Source organism: Pavona decussata, unplaced genomic scaffold (assembly GCF_977016875.1).
Source record: "Pavona decussata unplaced genomic scaffold, jaPavDecu1.1 SCAFFOLD_386, whole genome shotgun sequence".
In the NCBI taxonomy this organism is placed as follows: domain Eukaryota; kingdom Metazoa; phylum Cnidaria; class Anthozoa; order Scleractinia; family Agariciidae; genus Pavona; species Pavona decussata.
Genome location: NW_028145758.1, coordinates 1,640,033 through 1,661,649, shown reverse-complemented (window position 1 = coordinate 1,661,649; position 21,617 = coordinate 1,640,033). Strand labels below are relative to the sequence as shown.

At 37.4% G+C, this 21,617-nt stretch overlaps 1 protein-coding gene across 1 annotated transcript; it reads right to left on the bottom strand.

The window, feature by feature from the left end:
- Nucleotides 1-7,495: 7,495 nt before the first annotated feature.
- LOC146451567 (uncharacterized) lies at nt 7,496-20,442 on the bottom strand. The gene is made up of 4 exons (XM_085099094.1): nt 20,207-20,442; nt 19,962-20,081; nt 13,284-13,349; nt 7,496-7,885 (listed from the first exon to the last, which is right to left on the bottom strand). Exons 1-4 carry the CDS (start codon nt 20,360-20,362, stop codon nt 7,778-7,780), a joined length of 450 nt encoding a protein of 149 aa, XP_084955220.1. The 5' UTR covers nt 20,363-20,442; the 3' UTR covers nt 7,496-7,777.
- Between the last annotated feature and the right edge of the window lie 1,175 nt (nt 20,443-21,617).

The window sequence follows — 21,617 nt, the reverse complement described above, 5'->3', positions numbered from 1 at the left end:
AACCTATAAATCCCGCCAGTGGCGATATCACTTTTATCCACACATGTGTGATATCATTTTTGACCAATCAGCTCGCAGTATTTTCGCGCGCTGTCAAGCACTTGTGGTTTTCCGAAGGGTTTTCCGCCGTTTCGCTGTCGTTTGGTCTTTTGGGAGTTTTGAGTTGGCCTTTTCGCGAGTCGAAGTTAAGTTTATTCCAAAATGGAGACAAGCACAAGCAGATTTGTCGAGATGACAGATAAGAAACCGATCGAATTCGTAGAAGAACAAGAATATCCGAATACAAAGAGGAAAACTGCGTACGACGTCGAGTTGTGTGAGGGTAGTTGAAAGCAGCGATGAAAGCTAGGACGGTATGTTCAGATTTACTTGTTAGCAAATTTCTAACCATGTTTAATATGCCATTAGTTTATACCAGGGTCCTACCTGTTTATACTTTTTCTATTTTTTATTTATTTTCTTTGTGGCATTTTCGCTTAAGTCTTACTTTGTATTGACATAAATCGGCCTGGTTTACGATTGATACAAATAAACAACTGACTGTAAGCTTTTGTACTCAATTTCAAACCTTAGTTTTTGAAATAAAGAGCAAACACTGGCAAAGCATATTTTGTTGTATTGTGAGGATTTCATATAATAAAAAGAAAATTACATGGTCGCTTGGAGATACGAAATTTCTCTTCTCATGTTAAAGAATATTTCACTCGTTCGCTGCGCTCACTCGTGAAATATTTTTCAACACTCGAAGAGAAATTTCGTATCTCCGCGCGGCCATGTAATATCCTCTATTTATTCCACTATTATGCCATTTCACCAAATAAGGTCAAGAGAACGCGCAAAATATGAGACCGTAATACACTGTAGTGTCCCGGTTTGACCGGTTTACAACAGAGCGAATACGGACGGAAAAGGCAGGAAAAGGAGCAACAATGGCCGAACCCACCTTTGACTTGTTTGGGTCCCTTGGACTTGAATTTTTAGAAGACAAACTCTTAACAGAAACAGACTATTTAACTCAACAAACAGAAACTACTGAAACAGGTGGTGTTGCTGCAATTACTATATTTATTTATTATTATATTACATTTCAAGGTCCATCAGTGTGGAATTCCATTGATGAAGATATTACATCATCTTTTTTGTCTTTATTTAAAAAGAAAATGAAACACTTAATCAAAGATTACTAGACATCTGTACTTCGATTTCGATTTTGTAATTCTAAGGTAAGAAATAATACTGTTTTGCAACGTAAGAATTATAGTCATTTTAATATACTGGTACTTTACTTTACTCTGTTTAACTTTATTATTGTTTATTTATGTGTGTTTGTTCTTGTGTCCTTGACCTTAACATTTAAATATATTTTGTTACAGCTGGCTGCCTGGCATTTTTTAACTTTTAGGTTATTTCGGGCAGCCAGCACCCCTATCATCTATTGTATGTATATATTTATATTTTCTGTTGTAATAATTATGGGGTGAAATAAAGTATTGTTGTTGTTGTTGTTGTTACTAAGCAAACAGAACAAACAGAAAGCGTACAACTGAACGACGAAGACATTGACAATTTTATTGCTGAGAACAGAAACAAAAACACAACTAAAAAGATGCAAAGTGACCTTAATGTGTTTTACAGATGGCCAAAAACTGTCAACGAAACAAGAACTATTGAAAAGATACCAGAACAAGAACTGGACAAAGTTTTGGCTCACTTTTTTTTAAACGTACGTAAGACGAACGGGGACGGAAATGAACCTGGTACGTTGACGTCTAAGTTACGAAGTTTCGACCACTTCTTAAGGGAAAAAGAAAAACATTACAGTATACTCACAGACAGACAGTTTACGAAGGTCAGAGTGAAGCTCTATCTTCAAAGCGAAAACAGCTTCGCCGTACCGGCAAAGGGCAAAAGCCAAACAAAGCTCTCGGACTGAGCGAAAATCAGATTCAGAAGCTGTGGGATGTGGAAAAATTAGGATACCACACACCACAAAGCCTTTTACGTACAGTCTGGTTTAAAAACACCCTGTTCTTTGGTTGGAGAGCTAGTGGCGAACATCACCGGGTAGAGTTTGGAGACTTCCAAATAAAATACGAAGACGGCCCCAAAGGAAGAGATTATGTCGAGTGATTAACTGAGCGTGGAAGCAAGACTCGTACTGGAGAACACGAATTTGTCCCTGACCGCACCTTCAACCCCAACATGTACGCTACTGGTGGATCACATTGTCCTGTGAGCATCTTTAAAGAATATATCTGGCAAGACGACCGCCTGAAATGGCTGCAGCAGATTCCCCATTATATCTGGCGTCCATTGTTAAGCCATCATCCAATATCTGGTTCAAGAAACAGCCTCTGGGAAAAAATTCGCTCGGTTCATTCATGAAATCCATGAGCGAGGTCGCTCACGTGAATTTAGGTATGGGTTAAAATTTTTTCTTTCAAAAAGTGTGGGGGCTGTCTATCTCTAAACACTTTTGATGTTGACAGATGAAACTTTGACAGATACATACATTATTGATTTGCAGTAATTTGGTAGTTTTAAATTACGTAAATTAGGCCCGATTCAATTTTCTATTTGCGCAAAGAAACAATATAATCGTAACATATTTTCAGAAACTGAAGCCAGAAGTGAGTTAATGGTCATCAAGTTCTGTACCGCTACTAAGTTTGGTGGTCTTTTTGTTAAATTTCTGCAGCCGGTTATGACGGTTTTTAAATTTTTCATATTTTGCCCGATGAGGATTTGGCTGTAAGATCTGAAACCGAGTGATCTTCAATGAGAAGAAATGATGGTGCGATGGTCTTCACTTTACGTTGCCCATGGCAGGAGCTTACTATGGATGGCGACATGGTGCAAAATTCAGCAACTCGATATACATTCACATTCACGATTAATATTTTGATTATCAAATAAAACCATTCACATTCAGCATTTATATCTATATTCTGGATCAATATTGGTTCACATTCAAGATTTGTATTCGTTCAGTAGTTATAACTTCATCCACATTCAGTTATTCTATCGGTTCACATTCACAGGACGCCGAATGGTGCAAAATTCACGAAAAGTTTCCATTCAGCAATTCCTGCGCATCTACTCTTGCGCGCACCACGTGATATAAAATGACCTCGTACCCAGAACCCGCGCTTTCGTGATCAAAATGGCGGATGCGGGTGAACGGACCGAACTATATCCCCGGGGCGGGGTACTTGGGTTCAGTTTTGCTGGGTATGTGCCGCTGGCCTCTCAGACCCCCTTCCCCATTATAGTCTATTTTGCAGCCAGTTATAGACCCCATCTTAGTCACTTTTTGGGAAAATGTAATTTTTGCAATCCCAGCTAAGTCACTTTCTATTTATGCATCTACTTTCAAGAACGGAAAGTAATGCGAGGTGATTGTTACATTTAATAAACAACAACTTTCTTAACTTTTTAACCGAGATCATTTTGAATCCCTACTTAACAAAATTTTCTTACCCCAAAAATCCGAAAATGTGCGACCCCATTCTAGTAACTCTATTGAAAATGCAACCCCATTCTAGTCAATCCAGTTGTGAAAATGCGACCCCATCCAGCGGCACATCCTCATTAGCCTCTTAAAAGGAAGTACCCCCCCCCCTCCCCGGACTATATCACTGATTGGGAACTTTTTTTTGGAGCAATACTTGACGTCCTTGACAAAAGTGAAACATTATGGGAAGCACCTGATACTGACTGTCCAGATTAGCTCGAGGTGTGCCGATCTCGCTCTGCATTCGCTAGTCGGTCTAACAGTGGAAAGAAATGGGGATAGAGGTAGACCAAGGCTTGAAAAACCAGAAGACGTGCTGATCAATTATCGCTCATTGGGCCTTCCCTGGACTGAAATAGCTAGAATGCTTTAGTGTCACGTTGGACTTTGAGGCATCGCGTGGTGGAGTATGGACTACAGGATGTTACAGAGTATTCACCCTTCACTGACGAACAGTTAGATAACATTGTGACGCAGTTTATGTATTTCGATAAATAAATTTTACCTTGTCTTGTGCTAATAATTATTTAAATTTTCAACAGACTAACCTGAACATTTTAGTCTACAAAGTGGCAGATAGCAACTATGAAGAAAGGTCGATCACTTGTATAATTAGGACCTGCTAACGCAATGTAATGCCATCTCACAGTTCCATGTTATAGAGCGGTTTTTAAACGAGTGTCATAAAACCAAAATCAAGTAATTAATCAGACCAATCCCAACAGACACTGAAAACTCAATCAACTAATTAGAGCTAGTAGCAAATAATTATATGTAAATGCCGCCAAGCGCAGGAAACTGTATGCAAGTAATTGTTGCTGTTTTAATTTTTTTCGGGGGGGGGGGGGGGGGGAGGGGTCTTACTTCCAATTGGTGAAGAAAGTGGCCCGATTTTTTTTAAGCAAACACAAAGCGCAGTAATTAGAAAATAATTACTTTTCTACACTCAACTGAAAACCGCTCTATCAAGCTTTCAAAAGTCTGCTTAAATGACCTTGCAATGTATAAAAACAACAAGTATTTTAATAGTGACAATAGCTGAATCATCACATAATTTGAGCAGTTTATAAGAACCATTCCTATTTGGAAATTTGAGAGCTGAAAAAAACAAAATGAGCTCAAAGTCTAGACCACACTGCTGCTGGTTTGTAATGATAATAAATTGAATTCATAGGCACCAAAAATGTGGCACAACTGATATTAATCATGTTATCATTCTAGTGTGCGTGACATGTACAGTGAATCTGTTTTGCAATTATCACCAACAAGGATGGTTAAAGTTTTAAATAGGAGGAAATGAACACCCATGAAATTTTATCAAAACGAACCTGACAATACTGAGATTGAAATCCTTGCAAAGGAATGTTACTTCAACTCCACTTTCTTGAACTACCTAACCACACATTTTAACCACAATTCAACAGGGCTATAACAACAATATACATCTGTAACATATCCCCAAAGATAAATATTGAAACATTGCGTGAAGTACAATATTATGTTTAAACAACTCAGGTTGTGTTGAAGGTGTCTTCCCTAATCACTGCCCGTAAGGCTTCATCGAAAGGTGCAAGATTTGAAAAATTGGTGGGAATTTTTAGTGTGGATGCAAAACACGATTCTGTATCAACACAGCTGACCCGAATAGGCCTTATCACGGTTTACGACGCCATTTTGACGAGTAGGCAAACACGCTTAAAATAACAGTGTTTGTATGGAAATCCGATGTCAAATAATTTTCATAAAACATCGCTTATGAAAAATTCATGAATTGGAAACTTGGCACTAGGAAAAGGATTTTAAGAAAAAAATTGGAGGGATGTAGCTACGCCAGAAAGCGTCGAGTCGTGTTTTGAACTTTCCATACATTTTCCTGTACAGGCCTATGCAACCAGGAGCCATCTTACTAGTGACAGAGCAGCTACCGGACTTGAAGAAAATCTTTCAAATCGCTCACTTCAGCGTTTTAAAGCAATGAAAGAAGCATCTGAATGGACCTCTTTGAGGCACTGCTGCTATCTTCATCAGGCAATTACAGTAGATTTTTCACAAAATCAGAGGTTACATTTCCTACTTTACCTACAAACAAATGCTCAAACAGATCTGGGTGCTTTTCAATCTGAGGCAAGACATTGAGAGTTGCTAGCCCTTTCCTCATCTGATCCAGCAAACACTTGTTCATGGTTAGCACACTGTAGGTCACAAGTGACGACTGCACAACACCTAGCTTGTTGGCTTCCTAGCAAGGTGCGAAACATTGAGAGAATGGTTATAAAAATGTGAAGGGAAGTGGCCATCAGCCTGAAATGAATGAATGAGTAAAATCCAATCAGCATTAGTATTAGCATGTGTAGTGTTTCCCATAATGTTTCACTTTCGTCAAGGACCTCAAGTATTGCTAAAAAAAAAAGGTCCCCATCCTGAATCAGAGACATCACATACTTCGGTCCGTTCACCCGCATCCGTCATTTTGATCACGAAAGCGCAGGCTCTGGGTACGAGGCCATTTTATATCACGTGGTGCGCGCAAGATACGATGCGCAGCAATTGCTGCATGCTGAATGGAAATATTTCGTGAATTTTGCACCATTCGGCGTACTATGATATGACTATGACGGATCTTCAATGGTGCACATCCTTTAGGACTCGTATTTCAAAATTATCCTCCCGTCAGTTACATACGCAATAGCAGTTTGAGGTGGATGTACTAACAGCGAAGGTTTTAAATCGTTAGAGCCCGGGAGGTTACTCCCTTATATGGGCTATATAGGTATGTGCGGCGCTAAAGGGTATGTTTTTTCGGCTGTTTTGGTCATAAATAGGGTATCGATTTTAGCCACTTTGCCGCCATTTAGGTAATAAATAGGGTATAGTTTTTTTGCACTGTAGTCCTGGGTTCGTTTTTTTTTTAGAGGGTTTTGGGAAGCGGGCCGCACAACCCTACCCAATTTTTTTGGAGTACCGTATGCATTTGGTTCGGCACATGTAAAAGTTCGGCGTTTGAATCGAAGTCGAACTTTTGCCGTTCTATTCGACTGGCGCAGTCGAATAGAACGGCGGGTCGACCTAAATACAAATCTGTCGATCCTAACTGATTCATACGACGATCTTTACATGCGCCGAACCAAATGATTAGGTTCGGCTCATGTTAAGTTCGACGTATGAACCGGGCCTAATTGACAGGGGTTATTGAATATATTCAACCGAAAAGAACAAAGAAAACCAAGCCAACCGAAAAATAAACAGAAGTTAGCGACATTAATCAATGAAATACACAATGCTTAACAGCACAGTTCGGTGTGCAATCTACGGAATTGCCATTTACTTGAATGAATGCCACGTAAGCAGGGATGGCTCAGTGCTGAGAGCACTCGCCTCCCATCAATGTGGCCCGGGTTCATTTCCCGGACTTGGCGTCATATTTGTTGGTTCTCGCCCTTGCTCCGAGAGGTTTTCCTCCGGGTACTCCGGTTTTTCCCTCTCCTCATGAGCTTCTGGCTCGGGAGATCGCGGAAGCACTCCCCGTACTATCGACATTAACCTTGAATTTATTTTTTATTATTTTAGCCCCCCATCAAACCAGTATTCTTTTCGAAAGGTGGCAAATGTTTACCTTGGAGGTTAATGGATGGGGAAAAGGCATGCAAACGCGGATAGTGGGTTCTCGACCCCGGACATGAACCTTCTGAATCTACAGTATAAACGATAAGAGCTCTATTTCAAAAGAGGACCAGTTTAATGTCCTTTTTCTATATATGAGTGTCACACGGCCAAAATGATTGGCAAATCCTTTTCATTACAAATTTCGCAACTTCAGGGTTACCAAAGAAAACCACCATCCAAGTCCTACCAAGAGGAAGTCTTACACTTTTCCTATTTTGTATAAAAGAAAATCTTGTCAAATCTTTGTGTATTCTTTACCCTGCGAATATAAAGGCATTGAGATTCTTCCCACAAAAAGAAGTTGGACTACCTGTGATATCAGTTGAAAGTGAAACTCATTGCAGCTTTATTTACACATTACAACTGTTACAAAGATACAATTCCCTATCTAATTACATTTTTACAGTCTGTTTGAGTGTCCAAACTCAATTTTAACCTTTAGGTTATTTTACTCGGTTAGCACTTTGTGTTATTTGACACGTTATTTAAATATACACTTAATTGCAAACATTTACATTATCATTGAGGATTTTTAACGGTGGCCACATTGGAGGTTCCATAACTTTTTGGAGTGCTCACGGACTCTGACCAATACTGTTACTACTTTTTCGCAATAATTTCAAAGTGACTCTTAAACAGCTTATACGCCTCTGTTTGTTTGAGCCCTTCCACAGTGAGCTCTTCTTCTTCTTCACTTTCCTCCGAATCCTGTTGAAAGCAAAGAAATCGAATCATTCCATTGCAACATTCCAGGACACAAGCAATCCACAAGGGTTGAAATGTGTAACTCCAAAATCTTTACTGTTGCCAAAAGCGTGGAAATATTAAATCTCATATGTACCAGAATTGGAAATGAATAACAAACTAATAAGCAAATCAAATCGCTTTATTATTGCCACGTAGGTTCTATGCACAAGTTTGCACTTTGTTTAAAATGGCGGGTTTTTCAAATATGGTACAAGCAAAAAATCAATATTTGCATGCTGTAAGCACGTGTTACACATTTCAACTCCATTAAGAGATTCCTCTGATCCCACATCATTTACCAAAGACATTTCTTTTAAGGCTCTGAATGTTTTGTGCATACTTTTAAGGCAAATATGTTTATTTAGTTTAATTTAATTTAACTCACTTTATGCTACTTTTTATCTTGTTCCGAGAATGTTAACTTGCACGTCTATATTCCCAGTATTAACTGTGACAATTTAGCTAAATGCTATTGATCAGTATTTTCTTGTCTTAACAGTCAAAGGTGTAAACAAGAACTAAATTTTTATTGGCCTGCTTGCTAGCATTCAAAAACACCATGACAAATTGTTATTACAAGGTAGTGAGTTTAGGTAATCAAACAAAGCAGAAACTCAAAATACCGAGGGATGAGCTACAATCTGGGCCAAAAGCCTTGAATCAGTTTGTAGGGATCTACAGTGTATGGGGTGCCATTTATGACAAAATGATATGAATATAAATACAGCTGAACCTCTCTTTGCGACCACCTCTCATTAGTTTTCAAGTCAAATCACTATAGATGGAACCTCTCGTAGGCGACTACCTCTCGTAAACGACCACTTTTAGAGTTGATTGCTTAAAATTTTCAATTGTTTTTAACCTCCCGTAGGCAACCACTAAACACACAATCTGCTGTTTCTCTCACGGGAGGAAATTGCAAAATGTGTTGCTGTAACATATTGGCTCACATCAATACAGTGGACGCCGTATTGAAATCTCACAGCCGGAGCTACCAGAAGTACCCCCGAAATAGGATAGCTTTACTTTTAAACAATTAATAACATACACATGCGCTATACTGTACACTGAAATAAACTTTAATCAGGTTGAATCCCTTGTAGGAAAAAAAAGTTATCTTGAAATAGCAAGCTATACATGCATGACTGGTGACGACTCTCTCAACTTTGTATTAGTCAACAGAAAAATTGTGGCAATAAAGAACGTCAACTAGATTATGTAACAATAAAACAAACGCGGAAGTTGTAGATGTTTTAAGCTTGAAATTTAACATTGCAAAAATGCCGTTTACTGTTTGCTCCTAAATCAGGCAGTCGAAAGAAAAGTTGTTACTTTGGGTTTCGATAAGCACTGACAAAAGGGTTTGGTTTCCGCAATTACCATATGTAAATAACCCAAAATTTAGATCCCCTATTTTTTGACCTCTGGCAAGCGACCACCTCCCATAAACGACCACATATCCTTGACATTATGGGTAATCGCTTACGGGAGGTTTGAATGTATAGACAAAAACTTTGTATCAGACCAAAATTACAAGGGCCATGATAAAAATATAAGTGTTATAAAACTTACATAACAATAAATTTACAAACAAAAAAATTCATGTTAGGAAGCAAAATATTTACGTTATAAAGAATAACGTAAAAATACGTTATGAAGTAAAAATAAATATGAGCCGTGCATTCTTTTCTGATCACTTGACACCCTCACAGACAGTATGCTTGTTGTAACAAAACACAATACCGGACAAACAGAGGCCAGTGTGCAAGGTCACCTTTTTGTGTTCAGTGGGGATGTTCAATAACACCACTTCCCGGCAGGAATGTGGTTTGTCGCCTTTGGTTGTGGTGCATGTAGTGGTTGTGGCCATGGCAGCCCTCAACAACACTCTGGCATAAGCATGCCCTCTCGGACCCTGAAGGCCAAACCGGCAAAATCAGATAGCCAAGGATGTACCTGGTCTGAACAGGCTAAAAGCTGATGGATTGACGGTCAGCCAGCAATGATAAAACAGTCCATAACTAATGCAGTCTGTGAATCATGTGCATGTTCAATAAAGCGTTCTGCTGGACTGTAACATATTCTCGTAATCAAGCGAATTACAATATGCTTAACAAAGGTAAATAAATATGTACTTAATAAATAATAAATATACTGGAAAAGAGATATTTCAATAGACACAGATAATTAGACAGATGTTTTTAAAATGGCTTCTAAAACATGCAAAGAAAATAAGTTGAACGAAGTTCAATTCAAATTTATTCATAGGATTGTCATCACAAAGAAAGAACTCTTCAGATATGGGATAAATACAGACAGCGACTGCATTTACTGTAGTGAGCTAGACTCCATAAATCACACTTTTGCAGACTGCGAATTTACAAAAACCTTCAAAAACAAAGTCATTAATTGGAGAATGTTTCCAACTTTCAACCAGATACAAAGGAAATGCTTTTTGCCACCTTTAAGCACCCAATATACATGACGCTAGTGAGAAAATTCAATTACACCCTCCTCTTCGTGAAATTCAGTTCACTTGTACTAAACGAATTTATTACTAGTATCAATCATCAATACAAAGTTGAAAATTTGTAATTTAACACCAAAAAAATACTAGTAACATGATTATGTTCCTCATAGACTTAACAGACCAAGTTATTTTTATTGTATTAAATTACGATCAGAAATCGTTCCTACTCCCCATGCTATTAATCTGTTTTTGTTGTTGTTTTTGCTAAATTCAGAATTAATTATTTCATTTTATTCATTTTCCTACTGTATGTAAGTAACACCTGGTGTAAACACCGGTAAGTAATATAATTTGTAATATTGGAGGCCATAGCAGAGTACTTCGTCATTTGTGATACGTGTAATTTGCTAAAGATGTGTCATTGTTTAAAAAAAAAAAAAAAAAAAAAATACAAACAAGATGCTGGGACTAGCATTGGGAGCAAGATCATTCTCAGCAGCAGCTCCGAAACTCTGGAATGAGCTACCTTTGGAGCTTCGTCAAGCAAAATCACTTAACAGTTTTAAATCTCGACTTAAAACCTATCTTTTTAAGAAGTATTTTTATAGTTTGTAACTTAGTTTATTTTATTCTCACGGTAATGTATTTTCGTTTTCTTTTAAACATGTGATTGTAAAGTGCTATTGATCAGCACATGTAAATATGCGCTATATAAATTGGTAAATTATTATAAATTATTATTACTAGTACATGATCATTAAAAATATCCTTACTTGCAAGAATGTGAAACATTATAAAGCCCATCAATAAGAAAACCAATGTCATAACAATCACAATCAATATATTTATATTCATATCATTTTATCATAAATGACATGGCACCCTACCTGTCCCCTCTTTTGCCAATTTTTTTTTTCATTGAAAAATGGGGATTTCAGAGTGGTGGGCTTTTGATGGCAAAAACAGGAATTTAAATCCAAGTCTTTCAGAGGAAGAGCGCTACGTGTTACCACTGTGCCACACCGATTTGATGCACTTTGATCCAAACAACTTTCCAACCAAATCATTGCCTTGTTGCTTTAAACCACAAGACAGAAGGTATACATAGGCCAAAGTACTTGTTAACAGCAAATTAGTAATAACCACATGGAGAATTACTTCACATGGAATAACCTTCCCCAATAAAAAAAAATTCTGTTGTAGCCCTTTTTACCAAAAGAAAGCACTTGAAAAGAGTTATCTGAACATTAAAAAAAAAAAAAAAACTCATTATTCAAAATTGACAATATTTTTTTGGCTGATACCTGTCTGGTTCATTAATAGTCATGTTACCATGAATCGAGCAAAATGTTAAAAATATTAAATTCTATGTTTATACTTGTATCTTGCAAATCCTTGAGGCTTAAGGCTGAGTATGTGAGTATGTGGTCGCTTACCATAGGTCAGACCACAGGGGGTCTAAATTTTGAGAAATTTACATATGGTAATTGCAGAGACCCAAACCCTTTTGCCAGTGCTTATCGAAACCCAAAGTGATAACTTTTCTTTTGACTGCCTGATTTAGGAGCAAACAGTAAACAGCATTTTTGCAATGTTACATTTCAAGCGTAAAACATCTACAACTTTCGCGTTTGTTTGTTTGTAACATAATCCAGTTGACGTTCTTTATCGCCACAATTTTTCTGTTGAGTAATACAAGGTTGGGAGAGTCATCACCGGTCATGCATGTACATGCATGGTATTTGCAAGATAAGAGAGTTTCTTTCCTAACAGGGATACAACCTGATTAAAGTTTATTTCAGTGTACACTATAGTGCATGTGTATGTTTTCAATTGTTTCAATGCTAAGCTATTGCGGGAGACACTTCAGGTAGCTCCGGTTGTGAGATTTTAATACAGCGTCCGCTGTAATGAGATGTGGGCCAATAGGTTACAGTGACATATTTTGCAATTTGCGTCTGTGAGAGATACAGCAGATTGTGTGTCAAGTGGTCGCCTACGGGAGGTTAAAAACAACTGAAAATTTTAAAAGTGGTCGCTTACGAGAGGTGGTCGCCTACGAGAGGTTCCATCTATGGTGATTTGACTTGAAAACTTTTGGTATTTTGGAAAAGTGGTCGCTAATGAGAGGTGGTTGCTTACGAGAGGTGGTCACAAAGGGAGGTTTGACTGTATGAAGTCCCTTAAAATAATGATAAATAATGCACTGGTAACAATTTTTATAAGAACAAGGACACATTTGAGTTTACAAGACATGTTTTGGTCGTGCAATGACCATCTTCAGTTGAAAGTAGAATTAATTTGAGGTTACATTTGAATTTATAATGTAATGCTGAACAAAGATAAATAACAAATGCGTTACACATCTCCTGGGGGCAACCTTCTTTAAACAAGCAACTATACCATGTTAATTTAACTCTCTCGTTCTAATCAACATGTTCTATTGTTACCTTAGGCTATTTTGTTAGATTCCTATTTTTATTGCCATTTGTTCTTAAGGCTTTAATAAGGGGAAGTATCACGCAAATTTGATGTTATTTCAAAACCTAAAAATAATATTCTCTAGTTTTACTATAAAGTATCACCAGAATGCAATAAAACTGTTGATAAGTGCCTTGGGCATGAGTAAGTTGGCCTGGATTGAAACTTAAAAATGTTAACGTTTTTTGAAGTTCTCACATTTTTGTTTCCAAAATGCGCTAGAACAGATCACAAGTTGTTCCTTTAAAGAAGTGAGTTAATTTCTTCCCTCTCTGTGCTCTAAAACTATTTTGTAGCCAGGTGAAAGTCTTATTTCACCATTTTTGAACAAAAGAGGTCAAAAACCCCATGACACTTCCCCTTTAATTGTAGTGGATGGTATTATGGAATTTAACCTAAAATACCTACCTCACTGAAAGCCTTTGTTATTTTTCGTCGTTGAGGTCTTTGCCCAAAAAGTTTCCTCAACTCATCCTGAAAAAAGTAAATGGAAAGCGAGACAGGTCTCACTCATCAAATGTGCTTGGTAAACAAAATTCCCTCACAACCCCCTTTCCTGAGTCTGATCTCTACTCATTAATACATCTACCATTTAAACCCACCTCTATAACTACAATAAAACTGTGCTAAAATACCCCTGTATTAGAAGGCACCATCTAAAAACTTTTGTTTTAAAAATACAATAGAGAAAGAATACAGCAAAACTATGAAGTACATAGGTTGTTTTACATTTGCCATTTAGTTGATTCCCTTTCATTGAAGGATTAAGGATGAAAAATCTTAGACATAAAATTGTCACCATATCTTAACATAAAAAATCATCTAAATGTAGATAATATTGGGTTTTTTGTGCCTTTTTGTCAACATTTTAATACTTTATTCAAACAAAAAGGACAGGTTACAATACAATGTCTATCTTATATATCAATATAACATATAACTAAAGCTTGACACTACTGAACAAAACTTAACCAAAGCTTCTACAACTGTTACAATACTCTTACTCATTACAGAGACAAGACAGTTACAAATGGACAAAAACAATAACAAGAACAGAAAGTTTGTTGAAATGTGAAATAAGAGCAAAAATACACCTCAACATAATTACACGATTACTATCCATTTCTTCTTAAAAAAATCCTTTTAACAATTTTACTTTCAGTTTTAAATGTACATGTAATGGCAATTTTAGCTTAAAATCCCCAAATTTTAGAAAGAATTGGCCTTTTCTGCAGTCCCACAAGAACAGTTAATATCATTATAAAATAATACAATAAATAATAATATTCAATAAATATTACTGGTAAAAAGGCATTGTTTCGAGATTACTCCAAATAAAACATTATGCAGGGTGAGATGTGTACCATAACAGATTTTCCTTTGAATACGTTTTCCTCCTTTTTTGTCAAGAGCTGAGTAAGTGCTCCTATGATGATATTATTTTTGTTTAATTACATTCTTTTAAGTAAATTATTGAAGAATTGTATGAGATCTTTGTCCTTATTTGGTGCATATATGTTTATTAGCACGTATGTTTGTCTTTCGTGTCAGCTTTGAAAACAATAAATCTACCCAAAGGGTCTACAATATTTTTATGAATAGTACAATCACCCCCAAAATTCACATTGGTTGGTAAAGTGGGACTACAGATAAGCCAACAACAAACAACAGAAAGAAATTGGGTGCGAATTAGTTGTACAAAAGTAAATCTAATCATTAAAACCAAATAAAGAACACAGATAAAGAGTGCACCTAGTTAGTCTACAAGCAGTCTCTGTTTTGCTTGAGAATCTGCCGGAAGGTGCCCCTGTTACTCGTGGCTTTGCCGCTAGCGTATGCAACTCGCGCTTCAAATATCTTGCGTTCTTCCCAGCAGATTCTCAAGCAAAAGAGAGACTCCTCGCAGTCTAGAGCCTAGTTTGCATAAAGCTGACTTGCAAAAAGTTGCTTGTAACCAAAATGTTGAAGCAGTACAAGTAATGAAACATTAGCACACTGATGTAAATAAAAATGCAGGGAAAAAAAACAAACATGCATAATAGAGAATTTCTGAAGCTTTCATTTATAATTTAAGTTGGAACATACATTGGCAGTAGCAAAAGTAGAAAGGACAAAAATAACAATATTTTAAACAAAACACTGAGTTGTTGATCTGTACACATACACCGTATTTACCAATCTGGGGTGGAAAGCTCTCCATCTGCTGGGTTGCTGTTCACATAACATGAAAGGTTTTCTGTTTTCACTCCTCTGTAGACTTGACCATTCATAATTATTATTAGTTTATCCACTTTAAAAATGACTGATTGTTTTTGTTGCTTTGTTTTTTTCAAAACAGGGTACAAATTTGCGTGACTGTCATCCATCTCTTTCGGATAGTCATGTGAAAGTCCGACGCCAGTGCCTTTTAAATTCTTAACGTATGGCCAAACAACCTCTTTATCCAGGTAAAAGCTAAATTTTAAGACAACAGTCCTAGGTTTTTCAGATCTCTGTTTCTTCCCCAAGATGGCATGCAGTGAAATTGTTGAAATCTAATGTCTTCAGCATCTTCCTGTGATATCTTCATCCTCTCTTGCAGCAAAGAAGTGTCCTGAGGAGTCTCATTTTGAACATCTTGCAGGTTAAAGATCTTAACATTTTCCCTTCTTGTGTATGCCTTGAGCTAAATTTTTTGGCATTCCAGTTGTTAAAATTCCGCTGAGTTTTTCAAGGTTCTTGTTGCTGGCTGCTGCCTATGTGCATGTGTTGGCAATGCTGGTTTTCAAATCAGTTAGTTCTTTATCATTGGAGTCCGCAGATTTTTTGAGCTCAATGTTTTCCTCTTCCACCACAGCTAAATGTGTTTCTTAACCCATTATGCACCAGCTGTTTCCAGAGGTTTTCCAAAATTCAGCAAAATTGGCAAAGTGGTTATTTCCTAACCCCTTGTGCAGTAAAAATACATAACTTACAGGGCAAAAAAAAACAACAACATCCCTTTAGTCTAAGATAGTTAAAATTACTGATTATGGAATAAAATACACCAGTTGCCAATTAACAATTTTTCAAAATACAAACTTAAATGTAAAAATTTCCAAAATTTCGATGAAATTTGATCCGCGCATCACATGGGTGAAATTTGAATCGTCCCGAGAGCATGTGTTTGTTTACGCAATATTACACAGTTGTCACTTTTTCTCAATGAAAATAGAAAGAAAAACACACAGAAAGCTTTCCTTACTGAAAAATGTATTCAGAAAAGTCTTTGTTTACGCCTTAGATAGAAACGCATATAATTATAAATGCCAGATGAGAGATGCGCAAGCGATTTGAAGGAACAACAAGTCCACTTCGAAGCAAATTTATCGACCCGTGCGGGGCATGTTTTTCAAATATTTCGCAAAAACTGTTCAGAGTACAAAGAATTGGTCAATTAGAAAAGTATTTCAGTACAAATTCACAATCAAACTTGTAATTTTTTGGCTGTTGAATTCTCAGAAGTACTCTAAAATTTCGCAGAAAGTCTGTGGCCTGAATAATGATTTGAGCTGTCCGCTCACTCGTTGCCTGGATAAAACAAATCGCACTCGAGGCGCAATTTCTTCACCGTTATTTCTCGGATTTCTGCTGTCAAAACTGTTGAGTATTCCTTAGTAGTAGTTCTTTCGATTTACCATTTCAAAAAGGTGTGTTTTCCTTTGAAAAACGCGAAAAAAATTGGCGACTAAAAATTTACCCGCGTGGCCCACGAGGCAACAAAAATTAGAATATGACACGGTTTTCTATAGACAAAAAGCTCTTTTGTCTAGGTCCCCATAAGACCTAAAAATATATGCACAGTAAGTGGATTCTGATTGGTCAGTCCTTTCTGAAGACAATGAGAATAGGGGACAAAAAAATTCCCTTCTAGGGGAGGTAGGCTCCAAACGCCTTGCAAGCAATCGTAAACATGAATCATGGGTTTTAGCAAAACAGCAGAGGGAGCAACAGGAAAGAGGTTCAAAGAACATTGTTCAATCTTTGCGACAAATGTCGAGCAACACTGAAGAAATAAAAGGCAGTCTATGACTGCACGTGGCTACTGCTTAATTTTTGTACAATATTGCAGCATAAAAGTAGTGCTGTATAAAATTCAGAGGGGTAAATGAACAGCTCTAGTCAGTGCCAAAATTGTGCAGCGTAATTTGATCGTTTTTTCATATGGGCGTATTTGGTATGCGCGATTTTGGTTTGTTTACACTTTAATATGGTTTGGCTCTACCATGGTTTACATAAGATCACATAATGAAGAAATTCCGTGAAGACACACAGATAAACAGACAAGAAGCTTTCTTAATTGAAAAATTTATTCAAGCAGACCTGTTTTTATGCCTAAAAAGCAAATTCGTTCAATTTTCGCCTCGAGTGAAGCTATGAAGGCGACCTTGGATTCCAAGCGAACTGGGAGTCCCTAGAGCACATCTTCTAATGCACGCAAAAATTTCCCAATGTCTACAGCTCACGCAATGATTTGCAGATCTTGTTTACGACTGCACATGTTTCGCCTTGACACAAAATCTCAAACAGGAATTTCTTCGCTATGAAATCACCGATTTCCTCTTTTTAAGCAGCCAAGTGTTCCTTAGAAGTTTTTCTTTTGATTTACAGTATTGAAAACCTGTGTTTTCCTTCCAAGAACCACAAATTGCCACCTTGAAAATCCGCACATGAAAGATATGGCAGCCATTTTGAATTGAATACAAGGATCTTTAGTACAAATAAAGCCAAATGAGATCTTGTCAACCTGTCGTGGTGAACTTGACCCAACTTCAGCTAAATTCTACAATTCCGAAAGCTTCTGATTTATGGACTTTCACACAATACGATAGCATAGTAGCTACTGACCTTCCCAGAGGGCAGTAGCCACAAAAATGAAGAAGCTATTTAATATCTCTTATTAGAATACTCAATTTGCCGAATCAACTCAAACTGATGTTAGAGACAGTGTAGAGAATGCGCTGTAGATGTACTGTTCCTGACTACCTAAACCATGCTGGTCTATTCAAGGTAAACGAGAGGGAAATAAAATAGGTGCTTAATTGTCAACGTTTTAAAGATCACTATGCAATTTCAACTACTCTTTAATTTGTTCTAGTCGTTGTTAACAAAATGTTCAATGTTTGAGATATCGTAAGTTGTGAGCTTGGATACCAAACTTTATTACTGGGTTAGTAAAAAAGATGTCTACAAACCCGAAGGGTTAGTGATCCAAAAATTAAATTCGAGCCCTGACCAGAGTAAAATTCCGCTACATTAAGATCCCTCATTCACTACCCATGCTAACAGGTAACAACCGAACCAACCAAGTGAAAACCCCAACCATCGCTATAACTCGCTCATTGTGCATGCGCACACCTTCACAAGCTAAAAAACGGGAAAATATTTTTTTTAAATTAAGGCAATCCTAGTTGGGGGCATTTCTGTGATGCGCCGTGCATCTTAACTTAATTTTTTTATCTGGCTGTAAATGTTTTGTTTACATGAGTGCAAATATTTTTTGTCGCGTTTACCAAAGCCTGGAACGTTCACATCGTTGGCCTTTTTCAGCACCGCAACAATTGTATTTCGTCGGGCGAATCGACGTAAGTTCGGGCAAGTTGACTTTCGGGCGAAACAACCGCAATCCACTGTGCTCTCAACCAAGATGGCGGTGAAAAACGTAGCCTGCCTAGCAGTCGTTTCCGCTTCCTTTAAGCCAAGGGGGGTAAGCGCGCGAGGGCATTGGGCAAAAAGGAGCAAAAAAGTAGAAGCGGTGGGGAGGAAGGGGAGGAAAGGAAACGCCTGCCGCTGAGCCCAGACATTTTACCGAATACCGTTCGTCAGCGAACGGGAGGCAATGATGTATTACCATTGGTCAATCGTCTGTCAATCAAAACCATAGACCAAAACGATATCCAGCTAACTCTGTTTATCAAAGATGAAAATACTGGCCGACGCAGAAAAGAACTCTCTTGAGTGTCCTTTCAATTTCGAGTTTGCTTTGCTTTGGAAACGACTTAACTACTTTTGCAGGGAGATACGTAAATTCAGTTGAACCGGAGCAAAGGACTGCTGTAAGAGTGAATGTTCATTAACATCAAGAAAAATCAAGAATTCTCGGTCACGCTCAAAATATAGTTTTCATTGCGCTTTGGTTTGTTGGTAGGTATTTATATCGTCTCAACAAACATGGTGTCATTCGTTTTTTGAAATCCCGCCAGAATTTTTAAAAATTTAAGAAAATTTGTTCTGGTTGTCAGCAGTCTCAAACACATGACAACTATTGGAAGCCAAATTGGCCGGTCTGAAAGCTTGTTTCACATACGAACAAAGAAATTTTTATTCAAACTTTGTAATCATAAATAGATCGAGGAGGCCTCTGGTAAATACTTTGCAGGAAAATTTTAGTGCTAACCACGGTCTGTAAAGGAAGTTTTCAATGTTTAGAACGACTTGGTATTTCACGCTAGGCGAAAAACAATTTTATCCTGGAAACGCGAGGAAGTATTAAGCCATGAGGGACAAGCTCATTCTGTCTGTAACTTCAGCTGTAAGCAAATGAGTTGATATTCTAAAACATCAGTAAAATTTGTCTTGGGTAATTTTATCTACACTTTGTTCGACCGACGTACAGTTCGAGAAAATCTTCTTAAAATACTGCAACTTGAAGTAAACAAGTTGCCCGCCGCGATTCTGTTTTCGCTGAGATTTACCAAAGTTTTAAAAATGATTGGTTCTCATGTGACATTTGACATGAAACGGAAACGACTGACTCGAAAAACGTGAAAAACCTCTCGTAATGTTAGAATGACTCTGAGGCCGGCCTAAAATGAAACTCACACCAAACAATGACTTGGTTATAAAACTGAAAACTGTGTACGTACGAACTTGTAAGGTCCGTACCAAAACAACTCGGCATTTCCTCGAACTCGGTCGCAAGCTGGTATCATCCGTTAACGTTAACTGCGAACGTCGAATTTAACGCATTAAATACGCATATGAAATCCTAGAATTTCGCGCTAAAACCATCGCTTCAATTATTTCCTAATGGCTCTTTACTATTTAACATGATACACAAGTCCTAACCTGTGGAAGTGGTGTAAATTCCAACGACGACGTCTGGCAAAATTCTGCCGAAGATGTCCAAAGTTGTGAAGCATTTTGCGGTGCTTTTGCTTCAATCATTTTTCTTTCCCTCGAAGGCATCTGAAATTCAAAGTACGAAGGTAAGATTCTTCTGAAAAAACTGAAGGCTAAGCAAAATACCTTTGTTAAAAATGGTCTGTACATGAGGCAAAACAAGAAAACATTCGCTATTTAAAAATTCCTACCTGATCATGAAGGACAGGCGAGCTTACTCTTGGCAAAGGTATAAAGCTTGATTTTGGCTTTTTTCTCAAATTATAGTCATTATAACTTATCTCACCACCTTTTACACGCGAGGTTAAATTCCTTTTGGAAGGCAAGTGATCTAATTTTGCCGTCATATTCAACGAATTTCACGAAAAGTTCGTACCACTTATACGATCCGCTGTCGATGTTACCTTGTTTGCTGAGCTTGAAGAAGGTGTTGGATGGTTATCCCATAATATCCAAGGGCGTGAAAAGTATCGATACCCATAATGGGTATCGGTAGTGGTATCGTTTATTTTGAAAATGCGGCCGGCTTAGGTGGTCATTGGCTATTGTTCGTTTTGTGTTTTCTGTGAAAATCGCTTGAAAAGCTGTTAGTCATGATAGAGTGGACACTATACGACACTACACCAGACATAACATGTGGTGTGAAATAGTAAGTCAATACCAGTTTTTTCAGATCGATACGATACTAATACCACAAATAACGATATTTGGCATTAGTTTAATTTACCGATATCTTTGTTGACACCAAAAGTAAGCGTCACCAAGCGTCATCACTCAAAATTAAATTCTGACGTCACCGATCGAGAGTGAATTGCAATTGATGGGGAAATTGATGGGGAATTCAGTCAACGGAGCCATTGGCATTTGTCTTTCCTTTTTTTGTGTTTCAGCTTTGTAGAAGCTGAAACCTACATTGTCATATCGTGTAGTGTAAGTAAAGCAAATAATCTAAAAAATAAAGACGTAGGCTGATTTTACGGTCAGGGAACAGGACCCATAATCAGGGATTGAGACCGTAAGCGTGGGCTCCACGCGTCCCCATGTGTTGTACCAAAAAATCTATTTCTAGAAAAAATTGCGCCACCCTTCACGTCGTAAACCCGAGCGGATACACGCAAATTTGCGGGGGAATACTACCTTGTATGGAAAATGGAAGAGAAAGTCCAGATTGGTTTCGACAAAATTACATAATCTGTAAATACTTTGAATGTGAAAATAACATTTTATTACCCTGTACATGTTTAAGTTCCTCTGTCTAAGCTTACTAAACTACAGCTGTAAACTAAAACATTGGGGACAACTTCAGGAAATTCTCCTGGCTGAGTACAAAACATTAAACCTTACAGTACAAATATAAAAATATTCTCCGCAATGCTGATGTATATTAATTCTCTTTAATTAGCTTGTTCTTCAGCCATGTGACATTGAACATTGAGCGTAACAACTATGAAATGACGGAATGAGATATTTTGTTGTGAATTGTAAGTCATAGAAATAGAGCACTGTATACCGTAGAAGAGTAGAGGACAATTTATTTCATAGTACTTTTACACAATGTTATGTATATTATACCGTTAAGTTACAAATTGGCACTAAACATTG